General features: G+C 38.4%; 1 protein-coding gene across 1 annotated transcript; it reads left to right on the top strand.

Annotated features, from left to right (window-relative positions):
• Positions 1-21,627: 21,627 nt before the first annotated feature.
• Positions 21,628-23,193, top strand: SST (somatostatin). Its single transcript, XM_075268525.1, has 2 exons — positions 21,628-21,834; positions 22,810-23,193. The coding sequence occupies exons 1-2, from the start codon at positions 21,700-21,702 to the stop codon at positions 23,020-23,022; spliced, it is 348 nt and encodes a 115-aa protein (XP_075124626.1). The 5' UTR covers positions 21,628-21,699; the 3' UTR covers positions 23,023-23,193.
• The last annotated feature ends 2,928 nt before the right edge of the window (positions 23,194-26,121 follow it).

The raw sequence follows: 26,121 nt of genomic DNA, 5'->3' as shown, positions 1-26,121 counted from the left end.
GCCGTGTGAAGGGGCCCTGAGATAAATTAATTAAACCATAATATCCCACCGCCAATATGAACTCACATGGGTCCTTTTAGTACTACCCTTTTTTGACTACAATTGTGCTCTTGGCATGGAAGAGACATAGTTGTCTTAAGGAATTAGTTTTCGCAAAACAAAATATTTAGCATCAAACATCTTGCATGGAATGCATCACCAATATTTTCATTGTGTTATTAAAACCAGGTAGTGAAATATATCAGTTTCATCTGAAATTTTAAAATTTTCAATTTTTTTGTTCTATTTTGTGTACATGATTATGGGGGCTGCCATCTCACTTGAGCTTGTCTCCTGCTTTGTTATCAGCATTTAGGGATATGCTTTTTGGCAATCTCACGGCTATAGGCAGCAATAGACTGGAGCCAACTCATTGAGGTCTATGAGAAAGTTTAAACATGACGTGACATAATCTGTTGTCAGTAGTGGATACAATTATCAATCAGTAGTACTATCTATAGAGTTGTCATCTTCCATTGTAATCCTTCCTGTATTATCTGTGTTGTAAATGACTTTTAAGCAATTTTATGTAAAATATGTTTCAAATAAAAATTTGGTTTAAAACATAGGTCATTTTCTGGTGACACATTTCCTTTAAAAATAAAATGCCCTCAAATCATTCAGTAGCTAAGTCATAGCAGTAAAGAGAGTCTAGAAGAATATATTTTTTAGGCTTTGTTGGCTAAGATTAACTCCATATTGTGATGTTAGCGATACCAGCACCCTCCACGCTGTGAAATGTCATGTTTTAAAAACATACAGAATTTGTCTCATCTTGTCTTGTCTGACTTATTTTGTCATTTCATGACTAAACAGCATTCTTTATAAAAAAAAAAGCTCTCACAACACCCTTAAGCAATGAGTTTTTTTCTGTGAAATATCAAGTTTCTTAGTTGTTATATATTGTTTGTTCCATACATCTGAAAGTTGTAATTCTAGAAAAATAATTCTCAGATGTCTCTGGAACCATAACTGGACTCATTGGACGTTACATTACAGAAAATGCTTCTATCCCCACTCATCTGGTTCTTTTCCCTCCTTTCTCCGAAATGTTTTACTCACTCTAAAATCTCTCCTGAGTCCATCTATATATCCTTGGAACCTACTGACATTTAAATAACATCTGCCCATAAAAGTTTGTAGAGAAGAAAGAGGGGAGGAAGAAGATAAAGCTCACAAAAAGAGAGAAGCATAGACACACACAAACATGATTCTGGAGCTAATAGTAGGTTTTATCTAAACCCAAGTGCATAGACTTATCAGAATTGTCCAGTACATCTCTATGATATCCTATTTGGCTGCTGCTTTTGAGTGAGTGAGAAAGTGAGACAGATAATGGAGCAGAATCTTCTGTTATCTCAATGTTACATCAGCACTTGCTATTCCTATCTAGAGGCAGAACAACAGACGTGTTGGGTGTTTAAAATTTTGAAGACCAATCTGTAATGAATTTTTATAGGCTTCCGTTCCGGTGTCCATGATTTAGTGGGTAAAAAAGTCTTGCATGCAGAACTTTTTTTGTCTGCAGTTTTTAATGGCTTCTACTATGGATGCCTCCTAATGGATCCTCAAACACAAATGTGAATTTAGCCTCCCAATATTCTTGTTTATATTTAAAGCCTGAAAACTTCTACATATCTAATCCAGCATTGGATACAGTTGTGTGTCAATTTTACTATATCTGTATACTAGAAAGTTTTCATGTATACAGTGAATACATAGTAGCTAACCTTTCAAAAAGCTACGCAGAAATCAATAGTTCAGTGTGTGTAAATAAACTAGAAATGCTGTGTATTCATACAGTACAAACAGAGAAACTAAGACGCTGAGAAACTGAGGCCTTGTCTACATAAAAGATGCAGTGTCAGTGGGACAGTTATTGGTGGTTATATGACACAGTTGAGGGCCAAAAAGGAGTGGAAAAATGACAACTATATGAACCATTAATTAGAATCCATTCATTACAATTTATATCATGTATCTTCTTAATAGAGCCAAGAATGAAATAATTGGGAGTGCTGCTTTAAGTGCCAGATTAGAAAGCCTAAATGTAGATATTATGATGATCAAAATATCAGCACAGAACTAGTTTCTGCTAAATTTTCCTACGGTATTAATAATAGATGTTTTTCATAAAATTGCTTTAGCAATTATTCCTCTAAGTTCTAATATATTAAAATTTCTTCCCGCCGACTACTACTAATAATGTCCACCGCTACAGCTCTGTCATTTGGGATTTGAATTGTTCTTTGGCTATATTTGCAGAGTTACAGACCTAAGGCCAGTTATAATGTAGTCTCATTCTTTAGGAGAACTTTATTATTATTATTATTATTGTTATTATTATTATTATTATTATTATTTTAGTATATGGTTACAGAGGTGAACAATAATATAGATTATGAAGAGCTGTTTCTTTTCCTTACCCACAGGGCTGTGTATAATCCCTATATAGATCACACTATATTGCTGTGCATTTACTTTGCCTGGTGTAGACGTCTTAGAAGATAATATTTGGTAGATTGATATGGAGGTGTTGTGTTCATCTGTGTACCAAACACACTTTTTATGGCCATGTTTAAAGATTGTGAAACTGTATGCTTTCATTGCAACCCTTTTTTATTCCCTAGGGAATCTAGTTTAGGATTGCCAGTGGGACACTCAGCACGGCACATACGGTTTGAGCAGATGCCAATTTACAACTTGCAACTTCGTTGAGGACATTGGTTGCTGCTGACACAAGGCATCAATCAACCCTCAAGAGCAGCCAACCAGCTAACATGCTCACTGCCATTTCCAAACAAGGACAAGAAAATAGAAAACACTTGAGATAAATCTATCACGTTTAACAGTGTTCTAGAAACCTGAGATTCTACTTTCTTTTTGTGTTCTCTTCCAGGCAAACCATAAAACTGGACTTTCTATATAATAATTTACAAAACATGGAAACAGGGAAATATAAAACTATAAATACTACACACATACAGTATATCAAATGAGCTTATGTTTCTTAGTGGTTAATATAAAGTGTAATGGCAATTTGCAACAAATAACAAAAACAATATACATTAATACATGATATTGTGCCATGTCTTTACATGTATGTATATTAATTATCCCATTGTAATTGTTCAAGTCCTGTAAACTTACCTAGGTCTGTCCAGTTACGCAAGAAATGAAGGTCAGGATGAATTGGGCAGACAGAATCTCTAGGTAACACTATACACGTCAAATATTTTAGTATGTTGAGAAATGTCACAGTGTTCAACCATTGTAACAACTAGTTTACCTGGTTAGATCTAAACTAGATCCATATGTCTTGCATTTTTAATACAGTGCCCCTAAACTTAATATATGAAACTTAGTGGGACATTGTGACAGGTCATTTTTTTTCATCCAGTTTCACCTTCTGGGGCAAGAATGGCAGTTAATATAGTATGTGTCTGCTCTTCATTCAGTATAGATGATTGTACTAAGATCAAGTGATGAAAGTTATATTGGGGTGGGAGGATCTATGTAGGGTAATGCATGGCTTGTCTCTGACAGAAGCTAGTTTCATCTGTCCAAGAAGAGGTGGCGTACTCCAGCCGGGTAGAAAGCGCATAAGACAGTTGTTAATTAAGTTGCCGTTAAAGCAGGAACTAATTAAAAAGTCGTTCCAGGCAAAATGGAACTTTTTGCCTAGTTTTTGGCCTAGGTCACAGAACAAGCAGAACTTTTTGTTCCGTGTGTTTCAAGCGGAAACCGAGCGGAAACCACACGGACCTCATTAAAGTCTATGGGGTCCGTGTGGTTTCTTAGGTAACTGCTTTTTAATGTGTATAGGTTTCCGTTCGGGGGGGTCCCCTAGCAGACTCCCCGAATGGAAACCTGAATGCTGATATGAACTGGGCCTTAGTTGTATACTCTGCGTACAGCTGAGTTGGAGTTAATGAGATGGCAGCCACTTGATGCGTAATTGTATCATCAAAGCCAAAACAAGATTACTGTAGACCAGAGTGTTTCTTTAGGCTGCACACATGTAACTTTATTTCAGTGGTGGGATTATGATGTGAGTATGTTGGACGTGACTACTTGTAGAAAGGGGACTTACAATTTGTTGTGCTGTGACTACTGGGAAAAAGGTTGGAAGAACAACTATGAATATATCTGACATATTTATTGCATATTCACAAGATATGTGATCGAGGTAAGACAGATGTGAGTCCCACCTCTTAAAACCACATCTGTCCCATGGATGCTCAGAATGAAGAGATAGTTACTGACGTGCAGGACTCTCCTTTCGAGTCAAATGTATTTCCAAAAATAACCAAAGCCTTTCTTACAACATTTTTAGGTGGGGGTCATGGCTGCAGAGGTGGATGTACATCTATCACATACTTATGGCATTCTGTGAATATGCCGTAAATGTATCTGATAGGAATAAGCCTTTAGACTGAAGCCCCATGTTCCGAAAACACAGTTTTTGCTGTGTCGAAAAAGCGGGGGCATAAAAAGCTGCATTTTACAATAAGGCACTGGTTTAACTATTGGGATTAAAAGGAGCGGTATGGTTAATTAACCTTTATTTTTTGTTAGGGGATGCAATTTCTCATGAAACCAAGTCAACACTACATCACAACATGCTAGTTAGAAAGGAACATAATGCTAATTGTAGTGAGGGTAATCTTATTATTAGAGGCTGTATTTGTCATTTTAGTGCTTAGAAATGTCATGAGACCAACACTCTGACTCTCCAACTAAGGGTGAGTTCACACAGAGTAAAGTGCCGCGTGATCTGGCACGTGTACGTCGTGTGAGCTTTTGTGGGCCGTTCACGCTCTGTAAGGGAGTTGCTAAGACAGCAATTCCCAGAACTTTTAAACCCTGGGAGGGGCACAAGAGACAGTGAGCCCTAAGCTGAAGCCCCCCGCTTTCCCTTCCTATTGCCAGGCCCTATCCTAGGTAATAGGCGACAACCACAAGGACAGTCCCTCCCTGAATATGTGAAACACAAAACGCAGACAAGACGAACAACAACAAAGGGAGGTCAGCTAGCCAGGGTTCGGTAACAGAAGAGCGATGCAGTGCCAAATCGGAGTCAAGAGAATAGTCAATGAGGGAAGCCAAAGGTCAAGTATAATAGTATAAGCAAACAGGGACAGTAAGAGCAGGTATGCACACGGCAATAACAAGCCCTGGTGTGAATGGGAACCAAGGCTAAATAGGGAGGAAGAACCCGCCCATAGAGTTCACAGAAAGGCAGCTGTCAATCACAGGGCAAGGCCAGATTAACCACTCAATGGACAGAGGCAACATAGGCAGAAGACGGGTGTGGTGCAAATGCAATCACAGAACTAGAGCCGAGTTCACACAGTGCGACCAAAAACTTTAATCCAAGAACCAAACTGCACCCGCCTCCTGCACCACAGCATGCGAGCAGAGGGTGGTGCAGTGACCCGAACAGGCAGAGATGTTACACGCTCCCATTGATTTCAATGGGAGCCGGGATCGTATACGCAGCGTTATTTGCGGCCGTGATTTTGCGTATACGTGCCACATCACATGGCACTTTACTCCATGTGAACTCACCCTAATACTGCATCCTATGTGTAGATGAGAAGTCAGTTTCTCTATTCATACTGAGACTCACAACTAAGCTGACTCCCTGTTCACACGAGATGCTGTTGGAAAACTTTTTTATGGTCATCTGACATAACTGAGGACAAAAAGGGAGGAGATAAATCACATATACAGCCACAGACAAAAAGACTACCTTCGCTACAATCATGCACCTTCCCACTAGGCCAGACAGTATTAATGTCTTTGGGTGTACTATTTTAAGCTAGGGTATGTTGTTAAAGGGGTTTGTTACAGTAACTACTGTGGTAGACTTTACTCTGCTGTAACTATTGTAAAATGGTGAAATTTGAGTGGGATATAAAAATATATTTATTTAGATTAGATACAGTACTATAAGATAAATATGAAGGAAAAATACTGTATGCTATAACCAATCTTTATAAACCTGGAGTCTTCGACATGCAGACTCCTAAGTTTTTGTAGGTAACTCCAAAGTGTGAGTCCAAGACAGATTTGTAGATTTGCGTTATGATCACATCCCCTACTTTGAGATATTGATGCTCCAATTCAGCACAAAATATGTAGGAGCAGAATTGTATGTTAATAACGAGAATTATTACCTGCTAGTATATTCTTTATTAAAATTCCTGAGAAATTACTTGGATAATTTGCAAAGCCTACACAGAAAGGTTTGAGCACAAACCTTGATGAAAAGAATTTTGATGGTTGCATTAGGAATTGTTGTGGATGCATCGCTGTAGTGGGTTCTTCTAGTTGTTTAGGACACCTGCTGTGTCTCATATTAACCGAATATCATCAGAGAAAGCAAAAAGCGACTTGAAGAGTTCATTATGTCTGAAGTACAATTTTGAGAAGTCATTATTTTAAAAGGGCTCAGTTTTACTGCTTCCACTTATCAAGCGAATTACCTAATAAAATAACCAACAGCAACATTTAGACTTGAGTGTGTGGTCAGCAGGCACTACGGCTTCTCCGAACTAGTTTAGCCAACCACCTATAGCACATTTAGCTGTTATATCCTGCCAAGGATACGGAACATATTTTTATTGCTGTAATGTTTTGATCTTGCTGTGGACAGTATAATGGTCTGTCTTATTGGTGCCAGTATTTCTCAGTATTTTCCATTAGGATGGTAGGCATAGATTTTCTGAATCCGGAGAACTGTTAAATTAAAGAGAGCAATATCTAAAGAAAAAGAAATAGTGGATCTGGAGATGTGAGTTATACACTGTCATTTACTATATATCTACCTGTTTATTATTGATTAATAAACAGACAGATATTTGCTTCTTAAGGCTGGGGCTCTATATTGCGAAAACGCAAATAATACTGTGTTTTACATTATCTGCAAAATGGATGGGATTCTGGCTAATCCCATCCAAACATTGTAGAAAAAAATCCGCAATGGGAAAGATGCATTTTCAAAAACGCTTTTTGTAAATCACATGTCCATTAAACTTATGGAAATGCTGCAGTTTTCCGTATTGATATAATAGGGGCAGAAAGTCCTCAGAGGAAAACTTCTATATTTCTGCATAGTCTGATATTGTCAGGGATGTCTGGATACTCTGAGACTGTGTGGTGGTAGCGCAGTCCTTTGACAAGAAAGAGCTGACATCCAGTTTTCACTTTATTGATATGTTTCCCCTACATATATTCACAAGGAGCTTTCATGCTGATTTAGATGCAGGAAACTCTTCTGTGGGAAGTGCCTTATATCTATATCCCACTGGTTTCAAGAAGAAGGAAATCAGCCATGGATGAAAACAGCCCTGAAACCTCACTGGGTTGCAACAGTTTAATCCCACTGAATGGCTTATAGCAGAAACAGCGTACAAACCATCACAGAAATCAGAGGCTCAGCCTCAAGCTTTGTCAGCATCATGATAACCCTCTATAGATTGCCTTTGTAGAACTGATCTTAGACCATCATAGATGTAGGAAAAACTGTTCACATCAAATAGATGTAAAGACAATCAACAACAATCAAACCTGGCAGCACGACCTATGTACCCACCGAACTGGCTTCACACTTAGCTACAACTATATAAGCTACAAAAAAGAATATCTGCAAACATAAGCCATAAAAACGGTATCCTTATTTAAATAATCTATGCAGAATTAGAAATCCAGACTCACGACGCCCAAGAATAAGACAAGAAATCACCGATAATTAGCAGCATACATTGATGAAAATAAAGCACTTACAGCAAGATAGCAGTGAACATCATGTAATGTATGCATGCAAAGTTCATAATAAATAGCCTTCGTATAAGGGGACCTTACATAGACACATGACGGATAGATAGCGTATCACTTTGTGTTATCATATCATTTTAGCATGTTGCAGAAATTTGCTCATTGCATAACAGAAATATCTGTACACATCCCGCTGAGAAGAAAGTGCAGAACATATGTATAAAGCAATTCTTTATTAACACATAAGAAACAGGTACACAACTCAGAATCGGGAAAAAGATTATCCGTAGCTTTTTGCAACAGCAGGATGTGGCTGAGTTTTTACAGAAATCTGAAACAAATGGAGAGAGGGCTGCCAAAAATACTGTACAATACCTCTGATATCACACAGGAACAAGGTCCCACACTGCTACGTATAAAAATGTTATAGTAAAAATTTCTTAGGTTAAAAAAGTACAGGAGTTGAGTAGCCTCAGGTTAGGCCCATACTGAACCATGTACATAACCTGCACATGGAGGAGTACATCTGGTTACTTTCTTTCATAGATCCAAAAGCTATTTTTCAGATCTGTTTTTCAAAAGTGATGCAATTTCTTTTTCAATCACCAGTAGCAATGACATTATACATAAGTACCAAATATTGCTGAAATTTCCCCAATGTGGGACTATTAAAGGATTATCTTATCTTATCTTATCTTATGCAGCTGCTTTTTGATTCCTTCCTGACATTTACATTAATAGTATGGCTGATATCTGTACTCTAAACATGACCTCTGGTCAGGAACTGAGTGGCTCTTATAATCTTGGTGCAGAACAGTGATAACCAGGCAGCAATGTCTGCAATTAGAAACAATGGGACTGCTAACATTTTACTTGGTTTACTCACTCATTTGTGATTAATGCATCAGAAGAGCAATGGAGCACAAGCACCGCCATATTGGAGTTTGCCCAATGTAGGCTTGCAGGTTTATTAGTACACTTCTATTACCTGCTACTAGAGGCATTGTGTAGTAGAGGTAAATATATTTCACAATATACTTTAATAAATTAGTACTGCAGTACAATGTATAAGTGATGAGAACCCCTTGGGTTATAACCACAAAACAAAAGAAACAAATACAAATTTAAATCACCCCCCCCCTTTCCATTGATAACATGCAAAGTAAAATTAATATAAACACATTAGGCATGCCCACTATTAAAAATTGTCTGTACTATAAAAATCTAAAATATATTAATTCCATATGCCGTATCAGGTAAAAATAAATAATATCACCATATTCCTTTTTTATTGTTTCACCTACCCAAAAGTGATCAAAACATCAGACAAAATGATGAACACAAAAACTACAAATTGCTCAGCAAAAAAAAAAAAAATGTTTTACAAACAGATTTCTAGATACAGATTTCAAAATATGGGGACTAAAACTTTAGTATCTTTTTAAAGTTTAGAATTTTTGGGAAAGGTATTAAAAACATAGCGAAAACTGCATAAATTTGGTAGCACCGTGATCATTCCAACCCACAGAAAATGGAATTTGTCATTTTTTCTGTAGAAACAAAACCCATAAGAAAATTGTAATTTCAGTTTTTTCTAATTCCTCCTCATTCTGATATTTTTCCGGCTCCATTGAGCTTTGTAGAGAATATTGAATGGTAAATTATGAAGTGCAATTTGTCCTGCAAAAAATAAGCCCTCATGTGGCTCTGTGAATGGGAAGATAAGAAGATATGACTTCTGAAGGAGAATAGAAAATGGAAAAAGCAAGTATACAAAATGAGTGCGCTGGGAAGTGGTTAACATGTGGATTACATAATACAACGACATTCTGTGAATAATAGCGTATGAATAGGTTCTATTACAGGCCTCCTCTTATGTTATGTTATTTGTACTTTTGGCTTCTATGTATTGTGCATACTGAGATTTCCACATTTCTGTAGTAAATGATGCATAGAACAGGTCTCATTACCTCCATAAACACCTGTACCATTTTACACCCCCGGGACTGTTCAGCTAAAATGGGTTCATTTTCTATCTTTCTATTCTTTCTTATGCAAACAATTACACTAACACAATGAACAAACACAGAGGATAATTAGAAGGAGCAGAGCAGAAGATGTATCAGTCTGGCTCTGCCAATGTTCTCACAACACTCTCGTATGGCAGACATTGAGTCACTTGTGTGAAAATGAGGGTCTCCGGGGGTGAATAACTTTCTCCCACCTTGATGGATCTATATCTCCATCCATGTAGTCAAATCAGATGATGCACAAAAAAGGAACTACAAAACAATAGTGTCTGACAAGCTGGCAGGAATCCATGCCATAAATAACCACGAGCTCTGTCATTGGCAATAGTAGAACATGCACAGAATAATATCTTTAATAACTTTTTTCTCTTTTTCAAGTCAATGACAATTACAACCAGATCAAAGTAATATTGTAGAAATAAAACCGAACATAAAGTAATGCAGTCAAAACCTGTTCAGTGAGAAATAAAGTGGGTTTTGTAACTTCACACCATTAGTTTCCAATGGCAATTGATTTTTCTCACCATGAATAAGCCACTAAGACTAGTACATAATATAAACAGTTCAAGGTGTGACAGTTTCTATAGAACATGACATATAATACATCACACTATAGGCTCTATAAGTAGGGTTATTTCCCTTTAATTAGCCATTTCCCACAAATATAACTCAAACAGGATTTCTTCAGGGTTCAATAACGGAACTAGTGAGGAGATGTCTATCAAGCGTAGCAAAATACTTCCTGTTGCAAATGTAATTTTGGCAAATTTATATTACTAGTTAGTTTACATGTGCGTATAGTATAGTAGGCACCACTGGGGTATCTGCTTTAGATGTGCCACTGCTGTATGACTATGGAGAAGAGGGGGGGGTCTTGGTGCGGAAACTAATCACAATGAAGCACAGTTTCACCCCTCATTCACATCTGCGTTGGTATTCTGTCCGGGGGGTCTGCATGGGGAACCCCCAAATGGAATACCAAATTTAATTGCAAGCGCTGTGCAGTGAATAGACCCCATAGACTATAATGGGGTCCAGGTGCTTGCCACGCGCTGCCCGCACAAATCATGTGGACAGGAACGTAGATTGTGAAGTAGTTTCCTGTCTGCATGTACCCTGCGGAGATCTTACAGCAAGCACACTGACCCCATTATAGTCTATGGGGTCCGTGTGATTTTACTGTACAGCGCTTGCAATTGCGTTTGGTATTCCATTCAGGGGGTTCCCATGCGGACTCCCCTAGACAGAATACCAATGCAGATGTGAATGAGTGGTTATCCTGATACCTTGAATGAGGGATATTTCACCATTCAGCTCCCCTTTGGAGGCAATTCAAAACTATGTTTAACGTCAAATAGGGTAATGTATCCCCTCCATGGCACCAAAACCGCCAGAAGAAATATCCACTTACAATGTCCTTGAATCAGTAGATGTTCATCTGAAATCATATTCGGACAACATGAGCTATTTGTTATGGATGTGTCATGTATTTACATGATTTCTGCCTTGTCTTGGTTAGACAATACTGTAGGAGATGTTGCTATTATATAAAGTAATAATATTACTCATTTTACATTTCAGATATCCAGTTTTGGACCTACAAATTTCAAACTCTGAAGGTATCTATGCATAATGGTTAAGTTCTATTTATTTCCTTTACTATTTAGCTAGCGCCTAGTATTTGGTATGCCACACCAGTACATGGTTCATGCAACCAATCACTAGCTCCGGTGTTAATGCTAATATGTGTGTATGACATGTGACTCCTGAGATGGCCGCAGCTTTCACATGTTGGCATATCATCACTCTAGAAATGTAAAAAATACACTGGTGAGGTGAATTGGCTTCATAAGAGATTAATTACTAACCAAATCCCTGCTAAGCTAAGGGTTGGCATAACCATAGAGATGTGTCCCCCCTGTCTATGTATAAGTACCTGTTATTTTATTTTATAATTGTAGCCTTTTAATTATTTTTTTTGACATGTTGCATTGAATTGCTGTCAGGAGAAACCAATTGAATTTGAGATCTTAACCAAAATCAAGCTAAGTCAGGGATGGACACATCTGTAAAAGTGGGATGTTAGTTATTATATGCAAGCTACTCCATTTTTTACTCATTGTTAGTGGTCCTTATTATGGACAAAGATCTTTTGGTGAGAAAATGTTTAGTAAACAAGATATACATATAAAATATATAAACAAAATTCGTTGGATGCCAACATGTTTCTAGAAATTATATTAACCTAATTAGTTATCAGTGGTTACATATAGGACTTGCTTTAAAGATAGGTTCAAACAGAGATGAAGTGGTTAAATATTATAATACAGATTTGTTTATGACCTACACAATAAAACTAAAACCCATTAAGCAATAGATCAAATCCAAAATTAAATTTAAGCACAGTGTTTAACATTGGCAGAACCAATAAGGATCTAAAATTAAACCCAAGCAGACTCCATCTCATCTGTCGTAGAGATGTCGCAGGAAGAACAAGTAATAATGACTGTCCCATTAATTTAAGAAAGTAGATGAGGCAGCTGCTGGTTTTCTCAGTTCTGCTTACAGCATGGAGCTGTCTTGTAACCCAGGTCTTACCATGGCAGGATTGTTTGAGGACAGGAACCATAGTATCAGTTTACATTCAATGTAGACATCTGATCACAAGAAGGACACATGGAATTTCAGTCACTAAATCAATACATTGACAGGCATAGAAGGTGCTAATAGCTAATAGAATGCACAACCATGTACACTATTCAGGGAATCGATTCTTGTGTAAGGGATTACATACGTATATGATTGTAAAGAAACAGTGACTACTTATACAGTATATTGGACATACAGTTTGCTATATGAACTCAATACATATATAGATGCTTATGTCTTAAGTAGAACACCTGCTCTTTCATTCTAAAGATTGCTAGGGGTTGCAGAAGATGGACCCCCATAATCAGTACGCGATAGCTGACCCTAGTGATATGCCATCACTTACCATCATGAAAAATCCCGTTTTAAGGAAGATGTAGAAACTTTTGTTGTGCACCAGTATGAAGCAGCATATACTATTGTAACCCTATCAACAAACCTATTACCAGCATGGTAGCAAGTGTCATAGCAGCTTGGAATTCTGATAATGCTGTTACAAAAAGGCTGGGTGTATAAATGTAAAAGGGTAATACTATAGAAAATAACACTGTAATACAGTACAGAATCTACAAAGTTGCAGAGTCTTCAAACATAATGTCAAAAATTGCACTTAAGTATGTCCACAGAAAATTGTGATAAAAACAATGCAATACCTAAATAGTTAACAAAAACTAAATAAAAGGAATAATCATAAAATAATCAGTCTAAAATGAGTGACTATTGTATTATTAAGATTGTATGTAACCATTCACAGTAAAGTTGCCTTTGGTCCAATGTTAAAGATAGTAGCAAGCATATACACTAAACAATACAGCGGTCCAATGTTAAAGATAACGGCAAGTATATACACCAAACAACATAGAAGTCCGGACAAGTGAATCCTCCATGTGAGACAGCCTTTCATAGCACAATAATAGATCAGCAGTAATGGATTCCAAACGTCTCCTCACAGTAATCCATTGCAGGAAGTGTCTGGTTGTAGTTGATTGTCCTGTAAGAGATGATTAACCAGCTGAGCAGTGTTCAGACATACCGCTTGACCTTGCTTGCTACTTAGCATAAATCAGGTACTAAAAAAGTGCTAGTTACTACATACTTTATGGTACTTTTCACAGGGTAAAAACCACAAAGACACTCTAAGGATCCCCAGTACAAGTAGTGCAAAGGCGGCTTTAGAGAAGTTAATATTATCTCCTTCATTATATTAGATCATCAGGAATGCAGTTATTGATTCAATTAATATTGGGTGAACCCATCAATTTTAGGGTATCATCCAACCTATCTAATGTGTATAGGGGTTACTCAGCTCTTCCTAATGGTAGAAGGGATGGGCATGTTAGAGTACAACATGCTTGATCTTTTTGTTCTTGGATAGATGAGCTACCAGTCATGCAATCTGGGAGTAGCTTACTCTTTTCTCCTGGAATAATGGTAGTAAAGTGGCACATGTTTTACTCTACTAATAGCTTTTACTGTGTCCACTTTAGTAAATGTGCTGAACTTGATGGGCATGCTCAGTCTCGGATCTCTTCAATGTATGGAAATGCATTGTGTTTCCTCAGGTATAATTGACATGCTGCGATTTTCAACAATGTGGGCATTTTTGAAATCACAGCTTTACCACTGCAGATGTAATTCTGCAATATATGCAGGTACTGTAAAACGCAGCATGGGTCCCCGCTTAAAGGGGTATTCCCACCTAGACATATTGACAAGGTATGCCATATAAAATGCAGGTGCTCCCTGAGCTCCCTATCGCTGCACAATGCAGACAGCTATTTTCAGAACTACTGTATAAGTAAAGGGGAGACCCGCTCATGTCATCTCTCCCTTCACTTCGCTGCTATTCATGGGTTAAAAGACTCCTATTCTCAAGATAGATGTGTACCTATTCACCCTATGAGTATATTCATAAATGTTTAGATGTAAATATCCCTCACCACACCAGTGATTGAATAGTGTACTTAGCGGAGCACAGAGAGAAGCAAGACTGAGCATGTGCGTCCACCTTTATACATTTACAGAAGAGGACACTGTAAAGACTATTTATTGATATATATTTATTAAAAAAATATTCCCGCAATATCTGGGAAGATAAGCATTAAGTGCAAATATACTGTTTCAAATTATGGGTTAGATTTAACTATGAACAATATTTTTTATGGTACTACTTGCTCTGAAATTTAAAAAACATGCAATTTTTTTTCTGACATAATTACCATTACATATAAGTACCCATTGCAGTTGTAACTCTTTGCTTCCTTCAGTCAATATACTACTTACTGCTATAGACCCAGTCAATATGAATTCTGCTTGTCATAGGTTCTGTTGCTCTCTGCTTTTAGTGTGGAATTACAGGCCCCAGCCTAAATTTTTAATGCTACAGAATGGCAAGTTCCTGCTATAATGAGAGGCAGTCACTTCAAAATCTGTATATTCCTTGTATACTTCAGGATTGCTGCCCTCAAAGCACACAATGCACATGTAACCTCTGAACAGCGGGCTTACTAGCATATTCATGAAGCTGGCATCTACAGGGATGATGCGCACCACACTGAATTTACTTAGTATATGATATTAACAGTGGCTCAGTCTTATGCTTCAATATCATGGTCATTTCGGGAGACATTAGTCACTGACTTAAGGGTGACTCTCACTGGATTTTTTCCCTTCCCGTAACTTGGAACTCTATATATGTACAGGAGATCACTACATGATGTATGACAAATGGAATAAATACAACAGACACATTTGATAATTACTAGCCTTCCTGCAATATACCATACATTGTATACAGAAGAGCACTCTCACAAGCACATTATATTTATTTAGCCATTAGGAGCCATTTACCTCAAGTAAACAGTGGAAAATGCAATGATAACCTTATCAGCCGGGTTCATTAAATGGAGGAGGTGTACAGTATCAGCCGCTACATTAAACACATACCCCAGGTGTAGTGATGAAGGTATGTGTGCAATGGGATTAGGAGAATGCTGCTGGGCAGGACTTGAGATGTAGGGTCATAGAGGATGGCCAGGTGTGTGCTATGGCTACTACAGTCAAGGAGTTACAGAGATTTCTCTAATCTTAAAATTATACAGTTGTGCAGTCTGTGCTAGTTTCTTTTTTGTTCACTTGTCTGTCCCCTTTGACCTAAAGAGAAGCATATGCCAAGTATGCGCTGAGAATAATACATATAATTGTTGGATATGTTTATACGCTGAATATTTGTTACAAAAATATCTGTGACTGTTTAATTTGTGTGAATAGGGATGGCAGGAATCACAAGCATATGCTGCAGAAACAATACCATTCAGAAACATGGAAAGGATTTTAAGTTAGAATATTCTCTCTATCTCTCAATCTCTCTATGTACACTATATAAAGAAAGGTAATAGACACACCTCTTAAAGTGATTGTCCAGGGTGTGTAATTGTATCTAAATGTGTTTGGGATTTCTTGATTCCGGACCTGTGGTCCTGGGCTGATTCTGATTAGCATGATCTCTGCCTTTTCCCCTCTCTCCCATTTTCACTCCTAGTTCTCTGTGCTACAACACTGGCTTTACTATAGTGAGCAAGGAAGCAAGCATAGATAAACTGTCTGTGTATATGGGATGAGGGAGAAGGATGAATGACCCAGGGTAAGGAGGGGGCTCATTCTCATCATGTCACCCAGGGTCAGAACCTGCTTGGAAGCCACAGGTCTGGCATCAAGAAACCCTAGCACATATATGCACATTTACATTCCTCAGAAAATCCCTTTAATTGCTGAATTCAGGTGACCATGTAAAGTTACAGTGTGGGTCATTGAGTGCATAGTGGCCTAAAGGTGTATAACACTCTAAAGACTCAATAACTGAAAAGTACTAAACCTCCTTTGGCTTTAAAGGGATTCTATCATTGTCTCTAGTGATTTTTAACTAAGCTTATATTTGCTTATCCTTTAGAAAGTCTATTACACACATACCTTTTGTTTAGTAGTCCTCTCAGCCATGTTTGAATTATCCCACTTTTATTAATATGCTAATTAACCAGCACAGAGCACTGGCAGTTCAGTGAGCACCATGTGCTGTGTGTACACAGGGGGAGATGAGAGCAGGGAAGGCTGCTGATGATGATGATCACTTATCAGTCTTCCCTGCATTCACCTCCACCCTGTTTACACACACAGGACATGGTGCTCAGTGAACTTCCAGTGCTCTGTACTGGTTAATTAGTATATCAATAAAAGTGGGCTAATTAAAAAATGGCTAAGAGGATTACTAAACAAAAGGTATGTGTGGAATAGGCTTTCTAAAAGCTATGCAAATATATGCTTAGTTAAAAATCACTAGAGACAATGATAGAATCCCTTTAACATCAACACAACTGTGTGTCTAGAACTTCATGACATAGACTTCCATAGATGAGCAACTGCATGCAAGCCTTACATCACCAAGCACAACGGAAAACATCAGATGCAGTGTTGTAAAACATGCTACCATTGAATCGAAATGTGTTTCTGTGGAGTGACAAGTCATGTTTCTTTACCTGGAAGTCTGATGGACAAGTCTCAGTTTAGCCAATGCCAGGAGAATGTTTCCTGTCTGAGTGCATTGTGCCTCCTATAAAGTTTGATGGAGAAGGGATAATGCTACAGGGCCATTTTTTCAGAGGTTAGCCAAGATGCCTTAATCCAGTGAAGACTTGAAGACTTCCAAGAGATTTTATGCAATTGTATGCTTTCAACTTTGTGGGAACAGTTTGAGGGAGCGCTTCTTTTGTTTCAGCATGACTATGACTAGAGATGAGCGAACACTAAAATGTTCGAGGTTCGAAATTCGATTCGAACAGCCGCTCACTGTTCAAGTGTTCGAATGGGTTTCGAACCCCATTATAGTCTATGGGGAACATAAACTCGTTAAGGGGGAAACCCAAATTCGTGTCTGGAGGGTCACCAAGTCCACTATGACACCCCAGGAAATGATACCAACACCCTGGAATGACACTGGGACAGCAGGGGAAGCATGTCTGGGGGCATAAAAGTCACTTTATTTCATGGAAATCCCTGTCAGTTTGCGATTTTCGCAAGCTAACTTTTCCCCATAGAAATGCATTGGCCAGTGCTGATTGGCCAGAGTACGGAACTCGACCAATCAGCGCTGGCTCTGCTGGAGGAGGCGGAGTCTAAGATCGCTCCACACCAGTCTCCATTCAGGTCCGACCTTAGACTCCGCCTCCTCCCGCAGAGCCAGCGCTGATTGGCCGAAGGCTGGCCTATGCATTCCTATGCGAATGCAGAGACTTAGCAGTGCTGAGTCAGTTTTGCTCAACTACACATCTGATGCACACTCGGCACTGCTACATCAGATGTAGCAATCTGATGTAGCAGAGCCGAGGGTGCACTAGAACCCCTGTGCAATCTCAGTTCACGCTAATAGAATGCATTGGCCAGCGCTGATTGGCCAATGCATTCTATTAGCCCGATGAAGTAGAGCTGAATGTGTGTGCTAAGCACACACATTCAGCACTGCTTCATCATGCCAATACAATGCATTAGCCAGTGCTGATTGGCCAGAGTACGGAATTCGGCCAATCAGCGCTGGCTCTGCTGGAGGAGGCGGAGTCTAAGGTCGGACCTGAATGGAGACTGGTGTGGAGCGATCTTAGACTCCGCCTCCTCCAGCAGAGCCAGCGCTGATTGGCCGAATTCCGTACTCTGGCCAATCAGCGCTGGCCAATGCATTCTATTAGCCCGATGAAGTAGAGCTGAATGTGTGTGCTAAGCACACACATTCAGCACTGCTTCATCACGCCAATACAATGCATTAGCCAGTGCTGATTGGCCAGAGTACGGAATTCGGCCAATCAGCGCTGGCTCTGCTGGAGGAGGCGGAGTCTAAGGTCGGACCTGAATGGAGACTGGTGTGGAGCGATCTTAGACTCCGCCTCCTCCAGCAGAGCCAGCGCTGATTGGCCGAATTCCGTACTCTGGCCAATCAGCGCTGGCCAATGCATTCTATTAGCCCGATGAAGTAGAGCTGAATGTGTGTGCTTAGCACACACATTCAGCTCTACTTCATCAGGCTAATAGAATGCATTGGCCAATCAGCGCTGGCCAATGCATTCTATTAGCTTGATGAAGCAGAGTGTGCACAAGGGTTCAAGCGCACCCTCGGCTCTGATGTAGCAGAGCCGAGGGTGCACAAGGGTTCAAGTGCACCCTCGGCTCTCCTACATCAGAGCCGAGGGTGCGCTTGAACCCTTGTGCAGCCTCGGCTCTGCTACATCAGAGCCGAGGGTGCGCTTGAACCCTTGTGCACACTCTGCTTCATCAAGCTAATAGAGTGCATTGGCCAGCGCTGATTGGCCAGAGTACGGAATTCGGCCAATCAGCGCTGGCCAATGCATCCCTATGGGAAAAAGTTTATCTCACAAAAATCATAATTACACACCCGATAGAGCCCCAAAAAGTTATTTCTAATAACATTCTCCCCTAAATAAAGGTTATCCCTAGCTATCCCTGCCTGTACAGCTATCCCTGTCTCATAGTCACAAAGTTCACATTCTCATATGACCCGGATTTGAAATCCACTATTCGTCTAAAATGGAGGTCACCTGATTTCGGCAGCCAATGACTTTTTCCAATTTTTTTCAATGCCCCCGGTGTCGTAGTTCCTGTCCCACCTCCCCTGCGCTGTTATTGGTGCAAAAAAGGCGCCAGGGAAGGTGGGAGGGGAATCGAATTTTGGCGCACTTTACCACGCGGTGTTCGATTCGATTCGAACATGGCGAACACCCTGATATCCGATCGAACATGTGTTCGATAGAACACTGTTCGCTCATCTCTAACTATGACACAGCATAGAATGAGATATCATAAAAGCTGCTGTCAGGGGATTGTGTTGGTATCCCAATACTTTACTGAGATAGACAGAATAAAATAGATAGATAGATAGATAGATAGGAGATAGATAGATAGATAGATAGATAGATAGATAGAATAAGAAAGAAAGAAAGAAAGAAAGAAAGAGAAAGAAAGAAAGAAAGAAAGAAAGAAAGAAAGAAAGAAAGAAAGAAAGAAAGAAAGAAAGAAAGAAAGAAAAGTCCATGGCAGCACAGCTGAGTATAGAACCTTCTAAAGACAAAAGTGAAAATCCAAGTAGACTGGCTAATCTCCCGCAAGAGTAGAAAACCAAATGGCAGCACACCAGGGTTTAGCAAAACAAGTGGTTCTTTATTCCAATGCAACTTTTCGGTTAATGGCTGAATCTGCTGCTTGAGAAAGGTTCAGACAGCAACAGAAATGTTTTTTTCTAAACCTTGGAGTAGTACCATTTGATTTTCTAGATAGATATATAGACAATCTATCTAAGTGAGTACATACCACAGACAAAGATCATGTGGCTTCTATTATACCCTTGGAGAGAGACGGTCTAACTGTCTATGGTAATGTTGCAGGACTCCCCTCTATGAGGATGCAGACACAAGGCCCTTCTATCCTGGTTGGAATAACTAGGACCATTGTGTGTGTATGTGTGTGTGTGTATGGGTAGGTAGGGGTATAATGGAAAACTATGGGACCCTATCTTAGCCATTTAAAAATAAATTCCATAAATGTATAATATATGTGTCCCACATTTAGATATGTCCACGCTAGGCCACCTCTCCACTCACAGTAGCCACAGCTCCAAGATGAATATTCCCATTCTGGAGATATGTCTTAGCCTCCCATTCTGGAGATATGTCTTAGCGGTGTTATCTGCATCTGTCAAACATTTACAGCATATACTGTAAATATGCCTTAAATGTCTAAAAAGGGAATGCCACTTTACTTAACCTATTTAAATGATCTATCTATCTATCTATCTATCTATCTATCTATCTATCTATCTATTTGTCTATCTGTCTGTCTATCAACCTTTCTATATATCCGTCTTGATTTCTGTCATGATCTATGGCTCCTCCTTCCATCTAGTCTATCATTGTATATATCTTGGTTCTGTATGTTGCATATGAAATCTATCTATCTAGATTTCATATGCAACATACAGGTGTGGCCTTGTGCGGACATGTCTAAATGTGGGAAACATATATTATACATTTATGGAATTTATCTTTAAATGGATAAGATTGGGTCCCATAGTTTTCTATCTATCTATCTATCTATCTATCTATCTATCTATCTCTCTCTCTAATCATATCTATCTATCTATCTATCTATCTATCTATCTATCTATCTATCTCTCTATCTTATCTATCTATCTATCTATCTATCTATCTAATCATATCTATCTATCTATCTATAAATCAATCATCTATCTATCTGTTTATCTCTCTATCTCAGACATGTACACTTTTTTTTTCTAAATAGTAAAAATACTTTCAATCATAAAACGGATTTCACAAACTTTTGCTGTACTATTACCTGTGTATGTTGTTATTTAATCCCTTTCCATACTCAATAGCACTTTTTTTTCAGCATAATATTGCACAAGACTGATAGAAGACTAGTAGCATATATGTGTATATCTTAATACTAACCCTATTAAAATCTTCGACACATATTTAGTATATAAAAATACAGAAGTTCTTCAGATTGTTGAGCTGATCAGTCCTTAGACAGGGTGTACTGTATTCTGAAATCTCCGTTGCAGTACTTCTGTGATATTAGATAGATGTTGCTGATGAAACAAATATAGAAAGCCTATTAAATCATTCAGACATCACCATGCTATAAAAGTATGTCCTCGTATCCTTCATAGGTAATGTTCCCAAGTAAAATTAATAACCAGGTTGCCAGCACCAATTACAGAGGAAAACAACATGACACATTGTTGATTCACGCAGGAACAGGACAGTGACACAGGCATTTGTAGGGTTAAATAACCTGTAGAAACCATTTAATATTTAAAACATGTTGAAAGGTTAAGCAAACTGTATACACATAATACTATAGAGGAATAAAATCACAAAAAAACCCTTTCAGGTTCTTTTTCATCTGGGTGGTTCTAGTGATTTATCTACTTTGGGTAATGGTGCGTAAAAGTGGTGGTTATCTCAGGGAAGAGGGGAGGAGGGAGCTCTTCCTTCACTGACGTCACAGGGAGAATTTAAAAGGGGGCTAAGGAGATCCCAGGAGCAGAAGCAGCAGAAGTCGACACAGCAGGTTCTCATAGCCCTGTCTCTGCTATCAGCTTAGAGAAGTTCCTGAAGACATGCAGTCCTGCCGAGTGCGCTGTGCCCTGACCCTGCTCTCCCTGGCCTTGGCTGTCAGCTCTATTTCAGCTGCACCTACAGACCCGAGACTTCGCCAGTTCCTGCAGAAATCACTTGCAGCAGCAGGGAAACAGGTAAGGAATCTTCTGCCTTTTGTGATTTTCTACAGTACTAGTATTTATAGTGAATGTTTCCATTTCAAATCTGGAAACAAACTTTACTGTTTAATATGTGAACAGATTCAAATGCAAAGCCTGCGAATAAATGTATCTTTATGCACAGAAGTATATTAGGATTGCCATCAAACAGGAGTAGCAGCGTGCCCTACAACTTAGGGATTACTAGATTTCTATCAAATATTTCTGTAATGTAGCCATACTGTGCTATAAAGCAATACGCAATGCTAAACTTATAGCAGGGGAGAATGTATAGCAGCATGTATGGCAACTCAATGAATCTGTGCTGGACCAGAGATATCCAACATGCTTAAAAGAACTAGTGTAGCTGTGATGTGACAACTGAGCTATCCGAGGTGCTGAGCATATTATATATCCAAGGGGCTGATACAACAGAGCCATGAAAAAATGTTCCTCCTTATGTTAAATTTCATTACAGAAGTCAAAATATGTATTCTATATAAATTTATATTATGTATATTACAGCAACATTGTTTCAATGACTATTCTGTACTATTAATAAAAGTTACTTGCAGATTCACTTAGGGTATAGTAAAAAATGTTAAAGAATGACATAGTAAAGCTCTTCAGTCCTATAGAATATATAATACTGTTTTACTATTATAGAAAGGGATGAAGTTTGTTATAGTAAAACAAGAGTATAACATTGAGTGTAATGAAGGCGACAGAGAAATAGTTGCAGCACCTTGGAAAGCGTCTGTCATACAGACTACACAGAGCTTGTTCTAGCTTTTAGTGTGTGTGTGTATTACAATGAAGAGATAAGATAAAATAAAATAATCCTTTAATAGCCCCACATTGGGGAAATTTCAGACATATTCACCTAGGACCTGAAAGCCAAAGATCATTGATACTTTATATCCCTATTACTAAACGTCTGCAACCTAATATTTCTTATCATTTTCATCATAGGAGTTGGCCAAATACTTTTTGGCAGAGTTGCTATCAGAACCCTCACAGACAGAAAATGAAGCCTTGGAGTCAGACGACCTGCCCAGAGGAGCTGAGCAAGATGAAGTAAGATTGGAACTTGAAAGGTCCGCGAACTCCAGTCCAGCTCTGGCACCCAGAGAACGCAAAGCTGGATGCAAGAACTTCTTCTGGAAAACCTTCACATCTTGTTAGCCTCCACCGATCTCTCCCTACCATTTGGTCCTTTATTTTCCTACTCCTTAAATCCCAAAACAAAGCCTTTACCACAGGAGCCGAAGACTGTAAATACCACACACAGTTATGGTGAATACTAATGTTAATTTGGAGTTGTTTAATAAAACTTTTAGTTGAAATTGTAAATTATTTGCTTGGGTCGTGATTTCTCGATAGTTCTTATATGCACTTTTCAATTCTCACAGATGTACTATTTTTAATTATTTGTTGCAATAAAGCGTGTTTCAAAGTATTCAGTTTATCTCTTGTCAGATCTTTTTCATTTATTACTAAACGCCAGAGGTTAGAACAGCATAGAAATGAATCTCATGATATCAATAGGTATAAAAGATTAACCCCTTCATACCAGGGAAGTAATATTGTGCAGACATGGACCATTTAGTAAGAAGAAGCCAACAGTAATCAATTGACATTGTTTAAGTCAGAAGATGCTTTAATCCTCTTCTTTATCGCTAAAATTAACACAACAATTCCGATGATACCCAGCTATCTTTCTCATGAAAAGCTTCAGGCAAAAAAAGGCAATAATGACATAATTATTCCGCATAATATGTGGCTTGAACTTCTCTTCATCCTACTTGTTCGCTCATTGATTATAATGGCTGCTATTGAAAATGAAATGACTTTATTTAACCCTTTAGCTTTCAACTCCGTGCCAGCAAAATATATTTCTTGCAGTAGGACAGCTGTATATAATTGGGTTACTTTGGAGTCTCTAGGTCTTCCAACTCCCATCTCCATAAATTGATGTCAACTATTTATTATTTTCCTATCAATCAAGTCATAATATAAAAGATAAGAAACTTCATAGTATTCATTGGTTTCTGTGTATTGTCTACCTGTATTTCATAGGTAGCCAGCAATGTAAGCAGTGGATATTTTCATTCCCTTGTCTATGTCTCTAGGTTATGGATAAACATGATCATGAAATAAAAGTAAATACAATTAACATACGACATAAGACATAAGACAGAAATGGTCTTTCAGGGGACATTGCCATACTCCTTGTGCTTATCTAAATTTATTATTTCTTTTCTAATACTTCAGAGAATATTCAAACTTTATATTTTTTTACACATTACCATCCCATTCATATGCATTGTATTTAGCGTGTGCCCATTTCCCTCCTTTCCTTAGATATAACAGGTACAATCCCAGCACAAACTGCAAGTGCCCGTTCCTTGTATTCTATTACCACTCTGTACCACAATACTGTTGTCCACAGAAGCAGTATCAGAAACATTTTTCAACTCTTCTTATAAACCTCAAGAGCTACATTTAGTAGCTTGTAGTATGTCTTAAGAGGTAGGATTTTCCTTATATCCTGATCATATCGTTATGATCAAATCAGAATTCCCCCTATCAGCCAGAGATGGGAACAGATGCCAATGTCCCTCAATCAGGAAAGCTCAGTGTAAGCGGCGTGTTGTATGCGGCTTTCCCTGGTGGCATCAGCTGAACAACCTCTTTCACGGTCCAATACCATTGAGTGTGAATGCGCCTCATTTATGGTAGCTTGTTGTTGTTGGAGGCCGTGCTTAGTGACTCCAGCACTTTTGCACAGTCAGTAAAGCATACTTTTCAGTTTGGTTCCAAGCAGCCCTTGCCAGGACTTGTATTCATAGATTCTGTAGGTGGTGACTTCAATATCATTACTACTATTCTTTGCCCGCTTGCTTAAGCATACATATTCATCCTGTGAACAGTATACTTATTTCTCCAAAGCACTCCATTTACAGTGAAGAAGCCAACAAATAAGCTGTAGACACAAATAATATGTAATAAGAATAAGAGGTGCGGTTGTCATCCTAATTGTTTATAGCGATGCTTACATGCATGAATACCTTGTGTATGATATGCTGCTATAATACTATGAGCCTGATCAGAATCAGTCCCATAGCATAACCAAAGACAAAGCTGTCATTTCCATTATTAAAGTGACACTCCACACAGGACATTCATCGTCTGCTTTTCTTATCAATATTACAGCACATTTAGCCAGTCTGTAAGGGTCTAAAAGGACTGTAGTATTTACGGCTGTACAAAAAATTCCAACCTTTAGTAGACATTTACTAACCCATCTTTGCCAGTTTTCATTTTTGTTACTGTAATACTTTGCTTCTTTATCATAGGAACAGTGATGACCCCCTGTTAGCTTGCAACTATGGAAGGCAGCAGCCTCTTAAAGTGATTTTAAAGGATCCTTTAAAATAAATAAATTAATTAATAATAATAATAATAATAATAATAATAATAACAACAACACATGATTACCCCACTCTGGTCCTTACTACTGTCTAACCATGTGACCACTGCAGCCAATAAATGGCCTCAGTGGAGATGCCTATAAATTGGGCACAGATACAGTAAAGTAAACAATCTGGCAAGGACCAGAGAGCAAATGTTCTAGATTCAGTAAGGTAATTGGTAAATGGTAATCTTTTAAAAACTTTTAACACGTCCTACTTTTAGAAAAACAAAAATTATCCTGGATAATCCCTACTATGAGCACCAGACTGAGAACAAAATCTGCCATTTCCCACTATTTGAGTAATGATGTCATCTAGTTTTCTGGACTGCAGAGAAGTGCACCTAAGTATATATGAGTATAGGTGGGTTTACAAAGACCCCTCAGAGTCATTTAGTAAATGTCTTAAGCTGGCTAATTTGGGCCTTACCACTACAGCAAAAGGTGGCAAAACTGGTTATTAATATGCATGGTTTTATTCCCTACTCTATTGTTCCTAACAGATTCTACAATCTTTGGAGGTTTTATAATGTTTTATATTATTATGCCATGAATACATTAGCACTTTACATGGATCATTTGAACAACTTTTCCTTTTTCATCCAAATTAAGTCGCCACTTCATCTATCATTATATACACGTCCACTATTAACAGCTTTTTTACATCCGTTCATTTTTTTTTTCATTTTTGATGGCCAAGCATCATCTGTTTTGTATCAGTTTTTATCTGTCAGTGTAAAATACTGTTTCAAGGTCTCTTTTTTTTTTTTTTTTTGACCCAACCCACTGATCCATTTGTTTTGTGTAGT

The sequence above is a fragment of the Leptodactylus fuscus genome, chromosome 3 (assembly GCF_031893055.1).
Source record: "Leptodactylus fuscus isolate aLepFus1 chromosome 3, aLepFus1.hap2, whole genome shotgun sequence".
Lineage (NCBI taxonomy): Eukaryota > Metazoa > Chordata > Amphibia > Anura > Leptodactylidae > Leptodactylus > Leptodactylus fuscus.
This window is presented reverse-complemented; position numbering and strand designations above follow the sequence as displayed.

Coding starts and splice junctions, on each gene's coding strand:
- SST (XM_075268525.1), top strand. CDS start 21,700: ATGCAGTCCTGCCGAGTGCGCTGTGCCCTGACCCTGCTCTCCCTGGCC. Junction 21,835..22,809: donor TTGCAGCAGCAGGGAAACAG/GTAAGGAATCTT, acceptor TTTTCATCATAG/GAGTTGGCCAAATACTTTTT.